This window comes from Scophthalmus maximus, chromosome 21 (assembly GCF_022379125.1).
Source record: "Scophthalmus maximus strain ysfricsl-2021 chromosome 21, ASM2237912v1, whole genome shotgun sequence".
NCBI lineage: Eukaryota > Metazoa > Chordata > Actinopteri > Pleuronectiformes > Scophthalmidae > Scophthalmus > Scophthalmus maximus.
The window spans coordinates 3,320,722-3,333,189 of record NC_061535.1 but is presented as its reverse complement, the minus strand read 5'-3'; the positions used below and the strand labels follow the sequence as shown (position 1 = coordinate 3,333,189).

At 41.3% G+C, this 12,468-nt stretch overlaps 1 protein-coding gene across 5 annotated transcripts in view; it reads right to left on the bottom strand.

Moving 5' to 3' along the window:
- c21h8orf34 (chromosome 21 C8orf34 homolog) overlaps positions 1 to 12,468 on the bottom strand; it is a 51,414-nt gene that overhangs the window by 21,285 nt on the left and 17,661 nt on the right. For all 5 annotated transcript variants that reach the window (XM_035619722.2, XM_035619720.2, XM_035619724.2 and 2 more), the window contains exon 7: positions 10,830 to 10,996. In XM_035619722.2, the coding sequence (XP_035475615.1) occupies positions 10,830 to 10,996 (167 nt within the window). The remainder of the gene's footprint in view (positions 1 to 10,829; positions 10,997 to 12,468) is intronic.

The following is a 12,468-nucleotide window of genomic DNA, read 5'->3' as shown; positions in this document are numbered from 1 at the left end:
CTGGACTCTTGATTGGTTGAGTGTGCTAGTCAAGCTTTTTGAACACATGTTTAATCACACAGAATATTTTGACTGGTCACCATAACAATATCTTCCCCCAGGATCTTCCCACCAGAACAGAAGAATTTCGGAGCTTTGCCAATGAGGTGGGACGCCTTAAGGACACGCTGTATATTCTCATCATTGTTATCATTGTTTCTGCTCTTGTACATACAGTTTGCTACGTGCCTGTCCATGTATGCGCACATGCAGTTATTTGAAACCAACGTTGATACTTTACACTTCGGGATCGCGTTACCTGAGCCCTGGTTTGGGGGAGCGACAAAAATGGGCCTCACACCTTGAAAGAAGAGAATGCATGACTAATCACCTGGATTATATTGGATGACACTCGCTCATGAGAACGCTCTCCCTACATCCATCAGCTTGGCGCGGAGCCAGAAAATCTCACCCGTCTCCTGTCTCCTTTGGGTGTCAGGAAATCCTTTTGACAGGATGCCTAAATGCACTCCGTCAATCTAGTCCACTTATCTGTGACGGCATCCTTCGCTTAGCAGAGTCTTGTGTTAATACATCCTTACTTTAGTTTTTCCCCCATAAACCACAGAGCACAAGCAAAGATTGTAAGAATGGATGCATTGTATTCTGTGTTTTCATAAATTTGCACTCTTTTTAGCCTTCTAAGAATGTGGTGTGGCTCTAGATAATAATAATAATAATGATGCAATTTTTAATCTTTCTAGGGGTAAATTATTCCCCCTAATTCTAAATTGATGAATTGTAATAACTATGGTGATCCCAACATAATATAACAGGTCAAATTTTTAATTTATGACCAAGCACCTGCAAAAAAGTGCTAATTAGCAAATGTTAGCATGCTAATAGGCTTAACTAAGACCGTGACAGTGACTGGAGACATTAAGTCTTGTTGACAGATGAGAACACGGCTCTATACTACAGCGGTCAAACACTTGTATCTAAAACATACACATGCAAAATATATATGCAGCTTGTTAGTATCCTACATATGAAAAGATGGAGCTTACTAACATAATCATTGGTGCGCCCTATGTTTGTCCATATGATACGAGTACAGTTGTAGAGTCAGTCAAAGTACCTTAAAATTCAAAATGTCTAAATCAATATGTTAATTCAAGGCCTTTAACAAAGTCCAAAAGATGCTAGATCTTCTTACATTTTTCGATACCGATACCAATTTGTGTGCAGACTGTCTAAGAACAAGTGTTGTTGTAGTATTTCAAGAAAGACAGATACATTCCAGTAATGCCCTTAAGCAGGGCAATATTAAATGTCCCATTCATCACGATATGCAATGGAGGGGGTGGGGACAGAGAGCCACCAGTGATCTGGGCAATTTGCTGGTCGTGGGAACTGCTGGAGTTTGGGTCTTCACCTTTTCCTCTTTTCTCTTCCTCCATTCCCTCTCTTTAGCCATTTCCTCTCCTTTTGGCAACTGATGAACATGACATACCAGATTTTCCTTGGGTCATAAGACCGATACAAATCATTGCTCCACTCTTGGAAACATTCACTTATGAGGCCGCAGCTTTCATGACACACCATAAGAATAACAGCAACCGGCTTTGACGCCGACAGACAATATGACCTCAGTGTACACAGCTGCTCGTCACCTCAACTCCCACTTTGTCTTTTGGACTCGCTTCCCTCTGGTCAAGATAAAATGATAATATAATGGAGAGAAAGACCTCAGTGTCTGAGGGAGGTGAAAGCTAATCTCAGACACTTGAAAGGTCACAGGGTTACACAAAGGCCGTTGTCTGGAGTGCATCCCTTTCACAAAACAGATCAGACTGTGGCTGAATGACATGGAGCAGAAGTTGAAAAACATAGCAGACAGTCACAACGGTTTGTGGGGAGCACAACGTGTACCACACTTGCAACTGTTCCAACTTTCTGGCCAGATGAAAGAAGGCAGAACAACATTTCAGGTCAGTTTCAATTAAAAAGGGAAGAGTAACTCATTATAAGCCAATGCATTTCTCTTTGTAGTGCTAGATTGTGGATACAGATGAGTTAACAAAAAATAATATGCCACCAACAACCGCAGTGTTCTGCTGGTGTTCCCTGCTCAGGCACTAGAGCTCGCAGGTATTAAAGTGTGTAACTGTAGAGGCCTGAATATGACCACAGAAATGTTTTGTTAACCAAATAAATACATTTGTGTTCTTGAATAAACAGATATTTCAAATCAGCGTTCAAACTTGTATGAACAGCTTATCCTTTTTTGCTGATGGACAAGTTATATTTGCTTGTTGTTTCAACAGCTTTTATATCACTTTATACATTATGTAACCTAGATTTCTATAAACTTTAAACACACCTAGCTGTTTTTTTTAATGTGAAAATTTACAAAGCCATGCTCACGTAGAAGATCTAGTATACACAATTCATGTGATACGTCCAAGTGGTCTTTTCTTCGGTGCTTACTTAGTCAAACATACATGACCGAATGCATACTCTCTCCAGGTTCACAATAGAGCCCGGTGTTCCTCCCACACAGTACCACCATGATAAGTTTACCGTGCGTCTCCCGTGAGACCAGTTTACCCTGAGACCATGACAGCCTCCCAGGCCTCCGTCTAGACACAACAAACGTCTGTCCACACTCGCCCGTTTGTCAGCCCCGTCACATTTCCACTCCCTGGGCACCGGGGCAGCCATGCGTGCTCCCCCTGTCTAACGATGAGACATGGCAGATAAATAAAATGGGTCTGCTCTGGGGGGGGGGGGGGGGGGCGGCTGATGGAAACTATTCGAGCGATGCAACCCCAACAAAAGGCCTGAGCGATGAGGAATTCCGTGCCGCAATCACTCACTCACAGTAAAGCCAGGAAGGAGCAGAGTGCACAGATAGTGTTTGTGTGCTCCTCTCTCCAAGTTTCCATGTAATTTAATGTTGTTTAGATAGCGACGGACTGACTGGCTCGGCGCTGCTTTTCATGGGGCTAGAAGCAGAGCTGAAGTCATAATTAGCGCACAGGCTTCACAAATAACTTAATATACACCTTCTTGGATCTGGCGTTGACAGACGCACCTCACGCACCACCCCACACGTGGAGAGGGGAGGCACACGCGTACACACTTCATCATCTCTCGCACCGAATCCACAGCATTTCATCGAGTGCCGTGAGTTATCGTTCCTCATCTAAGTGAATTTTCCATCCTTTCATGAGCGGCGACGGCGTCTCGCCACACAACACTGGGCCCTAATTAATAGTCTGCAAGTGATAGATGCTTGCTCCTTGCGATGTAGAGTCACTCTTACACACACACAGGACCACATGTGTGAGCAGCGTACTCAGACGCGAAGATAAAAAGGCCTTGCAACACATACTCAACCCAACACACAGAGACACTTGCAGACCTCACACTTGTGTTGACCTCACACATACAAGCAGCATTTGTGTTTCATTAGGCCTGCAGCACAAAGCCTCCACTCAGCGGTTAGCCGTCGCACAGACAACTTTGATGTGAGCTGCGGCAGAGACGCATTTGTTTGGCTTTGTAATAAAAACAATATTCCAACTTACATTTCATAATTATGTCTCGGCTTTCAATAGCACAGCTCACTCCCCCTCCTTCCCTCCTCCCCTTCTGGCCTAAAAATATGGCTTTGTAATAAAAACAATATTCCAACTTACATTTCATAATTATGTCTCGGCTTTCAATAGCACAGCTCACTCCCCCTCCTTCCCTCCTCCCCTTCTGGCCTAAAAATATGCCCGTTAGGCTCCAAGTCCCCACAACTCTGAGTGCGGCAGTAAAAACCTTGATCAGAATCAGATGGGGACACACATGAGCAGGGTAACATCACAGCTCTGACGCCTGTGGAACGTCTTATCACAGACCTTGGTGAAAACCTCCTTTTAACTCACTTTCTAACCGCAAGTATTGCAGAGATTAGGACTTCACTGCAGACACAGCGGAGCTCGATGTACCGATGCATCACAATGCCAGTCATTGTACTTGAATAAAGCCACTTCATTCGCTGCTTTGGACATTCCAACATAAACTTGTTGCTAAACTTGTATTTGCTTGATCTTCAATGCAGTATTTTATTTATTTATTTATTTCAAATGATGAAGATAGTAAATATGTATTTCAAAATTACTGTCTGCCAAGATCAAGGCTGCCATCTACAATGAAAAACAATAATATAAATCAAAGAATTGAGCAACCCAGCCAGGAAAAAAATGTGCCTGTACAAGAATGTAGAGAGGGGTTGTAAAGCTATTAAAAAAAAAAAGAAACAAGTTATCTTGAGTGATGGGATAATGTTGCAGGTAGTATTGTGCAAGGCATTTACCCCGGCGAGCTTATGTTTTCTTTTTTGATGATCACCGTTTCCCTGCTTGTTTCTGATAAACGCATGGATACGGCAGCATGCACAGAACCTTGGACAGAGGGGCAGCTTGACATATGCAATCACTCATAGAAGCACAAAAATGACGTCATCTGTCTGCTTGTCTCTTCAATCTTAATCTTGAAGCAGACAGGAGCCAGAAAACGGTAAATTTTACCATTTACTTCTCTAGATAAAACTGCCCACAGCAGCGTTGGTCGTGGTGTTTAGCCAACTTTAATAAACACAAATGAACATAAAGTAATGTCATTCTAGATAACACTGTCCACAGTTATCCACGTTGGGTCTATCTACTATTCCATCTGACTACAGTAGCCACAATATAGCATCAGTGTGTCCGGTCAGCTACCTTCGACAATCTGCTCGGTTCATCTAAGGCGCATGCGCACAGCAGAGATACGCACGCCGGCTGGTATTGGACCATGCTCCATGTAATGACTCCTGCTAGATTTATGGTATGATCACAGCAGTCTACTTGCCCATTGGTAATTGCTTCCAGTAATACCGCCGTAATAGCACAGCAATTTGCCTCTCGATTAACGTATCCATCTGCACCGTGGAGACTTTTACTGGCGTCAAATTGGGCACAGTTAGACTTTTACTGGCGACACTCTTTTCACCATCGGGCCGTTGAAACCTTCAGAGGTGAGCCCTGCCCTTTCAAGCCTGTACTTCAAGTGAAAGATTTAGTGCTGAAGCAAACCACACCACTGACATACAGGCCTATGTTCTCATCCACCGCCGCCTCTTCTCTCAAAGCGCCATGATGATGGTGCTGTAATGTTGGTTTATATTGTTCTCAGGGCAACTGTTGTGTCTTTGGTTGGTTGGACAAGGATGAAGGGGCTGATGCGGGCGGTGAGAGTTTGTGTGTGTGTGTGTGTGTGTTGCTGTTGTTGCCAGGAGTCGTTGCGGCTGCTGGCATCAGGAAGTGCCTACCAGCACTGGCAATCTGGATTTTGGTCTCGGCAGAGGTCAGCAATGTTAACGCTGAAATTAGTCCGTTCAGACACACAGGGATGTATAGTTATGACAGGTTACATGACCACAGCAAGGGGTATAATATTAATGTTGTTAACAATGATGGGAGGTAACTAATATTTACTCAAGTGCTGTACTTACAATGATGTATTGTGCTTTTGTGAAAACAGTTCGAGTTTAAACAAAGAATTCCCATTAGATTTTTCCAACAAGAAAGAATTAAAATATTAAATATTTGTCATTCTTATCTTTAATGAATCCAATAACAGATTTGCCTTTAACCACAGAAAGATAGATAGTTGGACTAAGTAAATGTTTAGGCTTCTATGAGTTGAAAGGCGAAGGCCTTACAGAAACAAAGTTGGTTTTTTTAATGCAGTTAAATTTCAGGCTATTACAGGAAGTAAAGTTTGTGGGGGGAAAAGAAGTTTGGCTCACTTTCCTTTGTCTACTATATGTTATATATAAAAAAAAACCCTGCCATTGTATTGTACTTCAGGCAGCACTGGATGAAAGAAGATATAATGTCCTCAAACAAAAACAGCCACACACAGGCATTGTTACTCATCCGCCAGACACGGCTTTATTCTGTGTGTATATCAAAGATCAGACAAGAACTTCATCATCCCCTCATCCTGTCCCCACCAAATCTTCACTGTCACCGTGAATCAGTGAGAGGGAGTAAATCTACTCTTGCGTCCTCCTCTCCTGTTTCAGGAATCATGCCAGAGTGGGCAGACATACAAAAAAAAAGGGGGGGGTGGACTTACGGTCTGATGACTGTCGTGTACTGTATTTTGTACTGAGAGGCGCTGTGTTACCTTACACTGCTACACTGGAAATGTGTGCATGTGAAATGGATTCAGCAATAAGCCCCCCCTCCTCCCAACAGGGTGTCAAAAGTTATGGCAATGTCTTCAAGTGGCCTTTCAGCAGAGTAATAGTAGATAAGGACGAAAGCTTTTTCATAGCACCTTGAGAGGTTTATGTTGCTCCGAGGAACAATATACAACATATACTGATGATTTTTTTTTTTTCAACAATTGCTTTATTTTAAAAATAGAATATATTTTTTTATTCCCTGCATGATCACACTGATTTTATACACAAAAGTGGATTGAGAATTTAGAGGATATATCCCTGAAATGGAACACATCCACCAGAGATAACGGGAACAGTAAGTTTACAGTGGGGAACTGGCTAACTTGTCTCATTAACTTACTATAAAACAACACTGCGAGGCCAAAGACGGGGTGTTTCTCCCCACACACACTGACACTCAGCTTGGGTCTCATTTCAGATCAGTAGAAAACTGTGGTCTCACGGCCGAGTGAAAAGCTCAAATCTTGACACTTTGTGGTTTCACAAGAACGTGCGAGTCATTTATTTCCAGTATGGTTTTGACTGTGGTAAATATTAAGCGCAGACCTAATGAAAACAACTGGAAAAAACACAGTGCAATCCATGAGAGCAGTTAAAGAATCAGTAAGACTTAACCACAAAGCAGATTTTTTTTCTTTCTGTTTTTGGAACAATCTGAACAAAACAAAAACGACCTTAAGCCATGTCTTTGGTTTTTGCATCCACTCTGTAAAACCTTGGACGGCAGTATTGTAAACCATTGTGTTACATTCTCATGAGGTCCTTATCCAGGTGCTGGCAAAAAGACAACTCACTGAGGAAAACATCTCTGCTCAATATGGAAATCAGGATCACTTGCCAACTTTCTTTGTATCTTTTAAGTCTGCATTTATAATGCATCTTATTCCCTCACAGAAGATGTAGTTACGGGACAAACTTAGAGCTCCTTTCCTGCCTCCCAGTGGCTATTTTGCAATATGTTTAATGTTGACTGTGGATTCTGAACTCTCCTCTCCCCATCCTCCAGAGGTTTGGGACACACAAACGTGACCGATCACATCCAGCTCATCTCTTGTTAATATAACTGCTCTCACTTGTGTATAGTGTGGATCTCTCCGCACGAGCGGCAATCAACACAACAAGGAGGCTCAGAGTCAATTAGCAGCAGTGATGAACAAAGCAATGCTCAGATGATAATACAATCATTTACATGAAGAAACTGCTGATGTGCATCTGGAGTTAACATATGTTCCTTTGATTGGCATTTCATGGTACGTTATTGCAATACACCGAATAAACACTGTATGTGTAGATGGTTGTGTCTATGATTGAAAATTGTGTAGATATATGGAAGAGACTAAGTGTCTTTTGTTTAAATAGTGTGTGATAGTTATTTGCACTCAAACATTTTCATGTGCAGTTTATACATACCGAACCAGTGAAGTGTGTTGTCACTGTGCTGTGATTATTGAAGCCTGTGAATACATTCCTCCATCTTGATTCAAATGTACTCACCCGACACTAATAAATTAACCGTTTTTGAAATACTTCTTTGGTCTGGCTCAATGTGTCATATCAGTTGTAATGTCGTATTTTAACCACTAGAGGTCACCCTCTGCAAATGCTTAGAAAACAACATGCCTCCAACATTCTTTCGTACTGTAGTCGTGGCTGCATTGCTGTGTATGAGAGACCAAATGGGAATAACTTGACGTGAAACATTGCACAATAAAGCCTCTAGGGCAAATTAAAAGATAGCAGTGATCAGAAATGGAAATTAATTGATATGGTGTCCTCTTACTTAGGGAAATTGTAAAAACACGACATTACAACAGTGCCATGTCATAAAATAGTGCACAGATCCACTGACTGCTGTCAGATGTGTTTAACTGTTACAGCTAAACGTCTACACAGAAACCAAAGTCCTTGAGCACAGTTACCGAATCCCACTGAGCTGCCGAGCATGTTTTAACCTTCACGGGGAAGAAGATAAATATCACCTTCAGGGATCAATATGCTACCATAAGTATCACCATCCCTGCCAAGGATCATAAGTCATCTCCGGCATGCATTTGGTCATAGGAAGACAATTTGTGCCAAGACAGAAATCCTCCTTCATGGGTCGTTCGTCTCCAGGCCCACCAGGCCTCCACATGCTACGTGTTAGCGTCACTTTAATCAAGTAGCGAGGCCGTTCAGAGTCACAGAGCGCTGGTCCCTGGGAGCAGCACCGTGACCAGGCCTTGACAGAGAATCAACTGTGACCTTGCTGCATTACTGTCCTGGACTATAATGTAAAAAACACTGGGGGGACAGGCCTGGGTTTCATAGCTATGATCAAGGAGAGGGCCACCACACACCATGAACATCCGGCTTTATTGCTCCATTTATCACCACTATATACTGCCGTCCTGGGCCATGGCTGCATTTGGCTGATGAGGAAAAGGAAACTTGCCGCCATCGTATTGTGAGAAGAGTTATAAAGAACAGATGTAATGCAAATAAGTTTCACATGTAATAAAGGAAGAAAATGTATTCCTTCACAAATGTTACACCATATCACTGTACCAGGGTTACTATAAAACTGAAAAAAACAATGAACAAAATATAATAGAAGTACAGAATTTGTGATCATTATTTAATTGATTACAGCCTGCATTAGTGCTCAAACAGCCAATTAACAAATGAGTCAGCTGTCAGAGAAAAACAATCAATTTTTTCCGACCAAATCAGCAACTTGTATGGATTATGTTTGGTTCTAAAGACTAGCGATTATGAAGTATTGTATATTTTATACGTTACACAAGCAGAAGACCAATCATTTGTTGCAGCTCTGCTCTTTAATAGCAATGGGCTTCACTGCCCGAAATCAATAAAGAAATGTTACCCTGCCAATGACCCTGATGAAAAGATCCTGCTAACAACCAGAGGTTTCACACAGTGCTGTGACAGTGGTACAGAGAGTGAAGGCCTACATAGATTGTGTTACCACAGAGCAACAGTAGATTGGTAAAAGACACTGACACACTATAATTGGGGCCCATATTGTAGACAGACGGAAGTGAAAAAGAGCAAGTTTTGGGTTGTTATTCCTCAAAGAATTCATGGATGTCAGTGATGTGATAGCTAATGAGTTTAATTTGTAAAAAAGGTGACTTTTCCCAGTCATCCTATAAATGATGCTTGGATTCTAAAATCGGCATGGTATTACTTTATAGCAGCTGTTGTGTGTACATACATACGTACAACCTTCCTTTACAGTAGTGTAACTATGCAGGGATACTCTACTTTACCAAAAAGAATAATGTAGTAAAGGTTATTACGCAGCAAACACAAAGTGACAGAGAAAGCGAGAGTGCTTTACCTTACAAAATGCTTCTGGCAACAAATTCAGTTTGGCATGAGGCAGAGGCACTACATCCTGTGTCTGCACAGACAGGGTGATGACCATTGGACCGTGCACCGCATTAAGCCAAGACAAGACATCACATCAGACATTCCTTTTGCCACATATTTATCCTTCTGAAGCCGGCACATTATGACATGATGGCATGATGTGCATGTGAAAAAAAAAAAGCTCAAAAAGTACATCAAAGGAGCTACTTCGTGATTTTCCTGTTGTCAGATTGAATACCTAGACTCAGTGGCTGAGAACTCTGGCCAGACTATGTAAACAGGAAGCATAGTTTCCTTTAACAGTTAGCCAACTACCCAAGTGCTCTTCAGTACAGCAACATAAACTGACTGCAGATTCGCTCATTCAGACCTCCAATCACTTCTGTACATACAGTAGGTACATCACTAAATGTCTGCACATATGCAACAATCCATTCATTTTAAAGCTGTCAGTCCCTTATAATAAAATGAAATAATTTGAATAATGTACTTTTCCTCAAATGCAGAGTCTCACTCTAAATGCTTTTCCACCCAGAGAAGAGGTCAGAACATGGTGTGTCTGCCGCCTAGTGCCAAACAGTATTTATAATCGTAGTAGCACTGTTAGAATATGTGATTCAATTTTTTCTATCGGACAGCCACAACCTTGGCTGATAGTATTGGTTTTTGTGGGGGGGGGGGGGGTATTTTTTTTTTTTTAAATCAATGCCTCCTCTATGATGAATTCCTACCTGTCCGAATCCATAATGTTGGTGCACTTTTGGTGTGTCTACAACAGGCATCAGACATACAGTATAGCCATCGTCTTTTCTAGGTACAGCAGCTCAAAATATTATTCTGCAGGTGTGGATTACACTGAATTCTTTCCATGATCATTTTATGGTCTACTGAAAACTAGAGAGCAAACCATTATTTTGTAGATATACAAAAAGTCAATGAAATGAAAGTGGAATTATGCACAACAGAGCAGAATCTTTTTTTTAATGACTTGACGAAATACTGAAAATCTTGTGTAATGTAAGAAAACAGGTGTCCATCTCACACAGCAAGATGATACACACAGTGAGGTCTTATACACCTGTTTAGCCCATAATCAGCTCAGTACCACATACATTAAACTTTTTGTGGATATAATGAAGTGCAGAGTGCTACACAGTTTGTGTTGTTGTGTAAAAACAGACATTACCCAGAAGCTCCATGGCATCGTCCTCATCCTCAATCTCTTCCTCTGCAACTGAGGGGGCCGGGCTGTGGACTGAGTCAAAGGAGTCCTGGGACAACATGGCTGCAAGGAGTTTCTTATGATGCTGCTGCTGTTCCTTGAGCCCTTTGCTCTTTGCGTCCATCTTGAGGCTGAAGGTGACATGAAGAGGAAGAGTCAGGGCTTATGAGGAGCAAACAACACCATCTCATCCTTCTCTGTCAGGCTTGTATCTAAGCAGACTCAGGCTTCCTAGCAAGTACAACAATATTTAATTTGCGTTAGTTGTGCATGACTACTTTGTTTCTTTCAGTGGTGAAAGACCTGACACCACTGTTGCTTACACTCGGCGGCCAGTCTATAGTTGTAAGTGACAAAATAACATAGTCATTTCACATACCATGCAGGTGCAGCACAACTTGCAATAAATGGTTAACATGGAGACAGTAACAAGGGATAATTGCTCTGAAGCAGCAACTTTTAAATAGCCACAAATTATTAACAGAAGTATTCTGACTTGTTGAAAGCTTTTCCCTGTAGTTTTTAGTCAGTAAGAAGACAAATCTAATGCAAACAGACAAAGGAGAAGTAAGCTACTTCTTTAATGGTTTGATCGTTCAAGTAAAGTAGCCCAATAGCAGCACTTGTTTGTGATATGGCTTCCAATCTCATACTGAGCGAGAGTACTGCTTTTCCAGCAAGATTATGTTCTGTTTACATCTGATCTTTGTCTACATAATCAACTATTCATCATGAAAGCGTTGGCTCACATTTACAACACATGACAACTTAGAGACATTGGCTGCCGTTTGCCACAGGATGCAGCTGTGGAAACACCATTGCCGCCAAATGCATTTCTATTTACAGAAACTGAAATCCAGAAATCTTCATAGTTCTCGGGCGGTCACCAAAGCTGTTTTTAAATTTAAAAAAACAATACATGATGAAGAAATCACATTTCTTCTCCCACTACTTCTGGGCATGAAATCATGTTATCTGTGGAGAATGGATGAAAAATATAAAATACTCTCTCCATCTCCAATACAGTTAAACACACTGATACAGTTGTGAAGACTACATTACCTCAATAGAGAGAAATTAATTTCCATTTTCAAATAGCTGAAGGCATGGATTAGAGAGCTGGGAGAGAATTAATTTGCAGCTAATCTCAGTTTAATGACTTCTATTTACAGATAATGGGAAGGGGCCATAAGATGAGAGATATTTCATCATACCCTCAGAATGGTAATTACATCTGCTACTATGAGCAAGGAAGGGTGGTTGGTGCGGTGCTGCACATTTTTCACTGTTTTCTCCAGTGGTCTTAGCTTTAGACAACAAAAAATATGAATCTATAGAAGTGAAATATACAAGCAAAAATATAAAAAAGCAATTAAAAGCTTAATTGCTTTTTTTATGTTGCACAATAATACAGACTCTGCTATGAAAATATGCATCTCTTTATGACGGTAGACCTAACGGTGTATTTTTCCCCATAGGACCTACCTCAGGTCCAAGGTCATTAAAGACAATAACTATATACACAAAATTTTAAAAAATGGGTGTAACGCTACCTTTCCCCACCACAGAATATATCTCTTATCGGGCCCTGTTATTATGTACA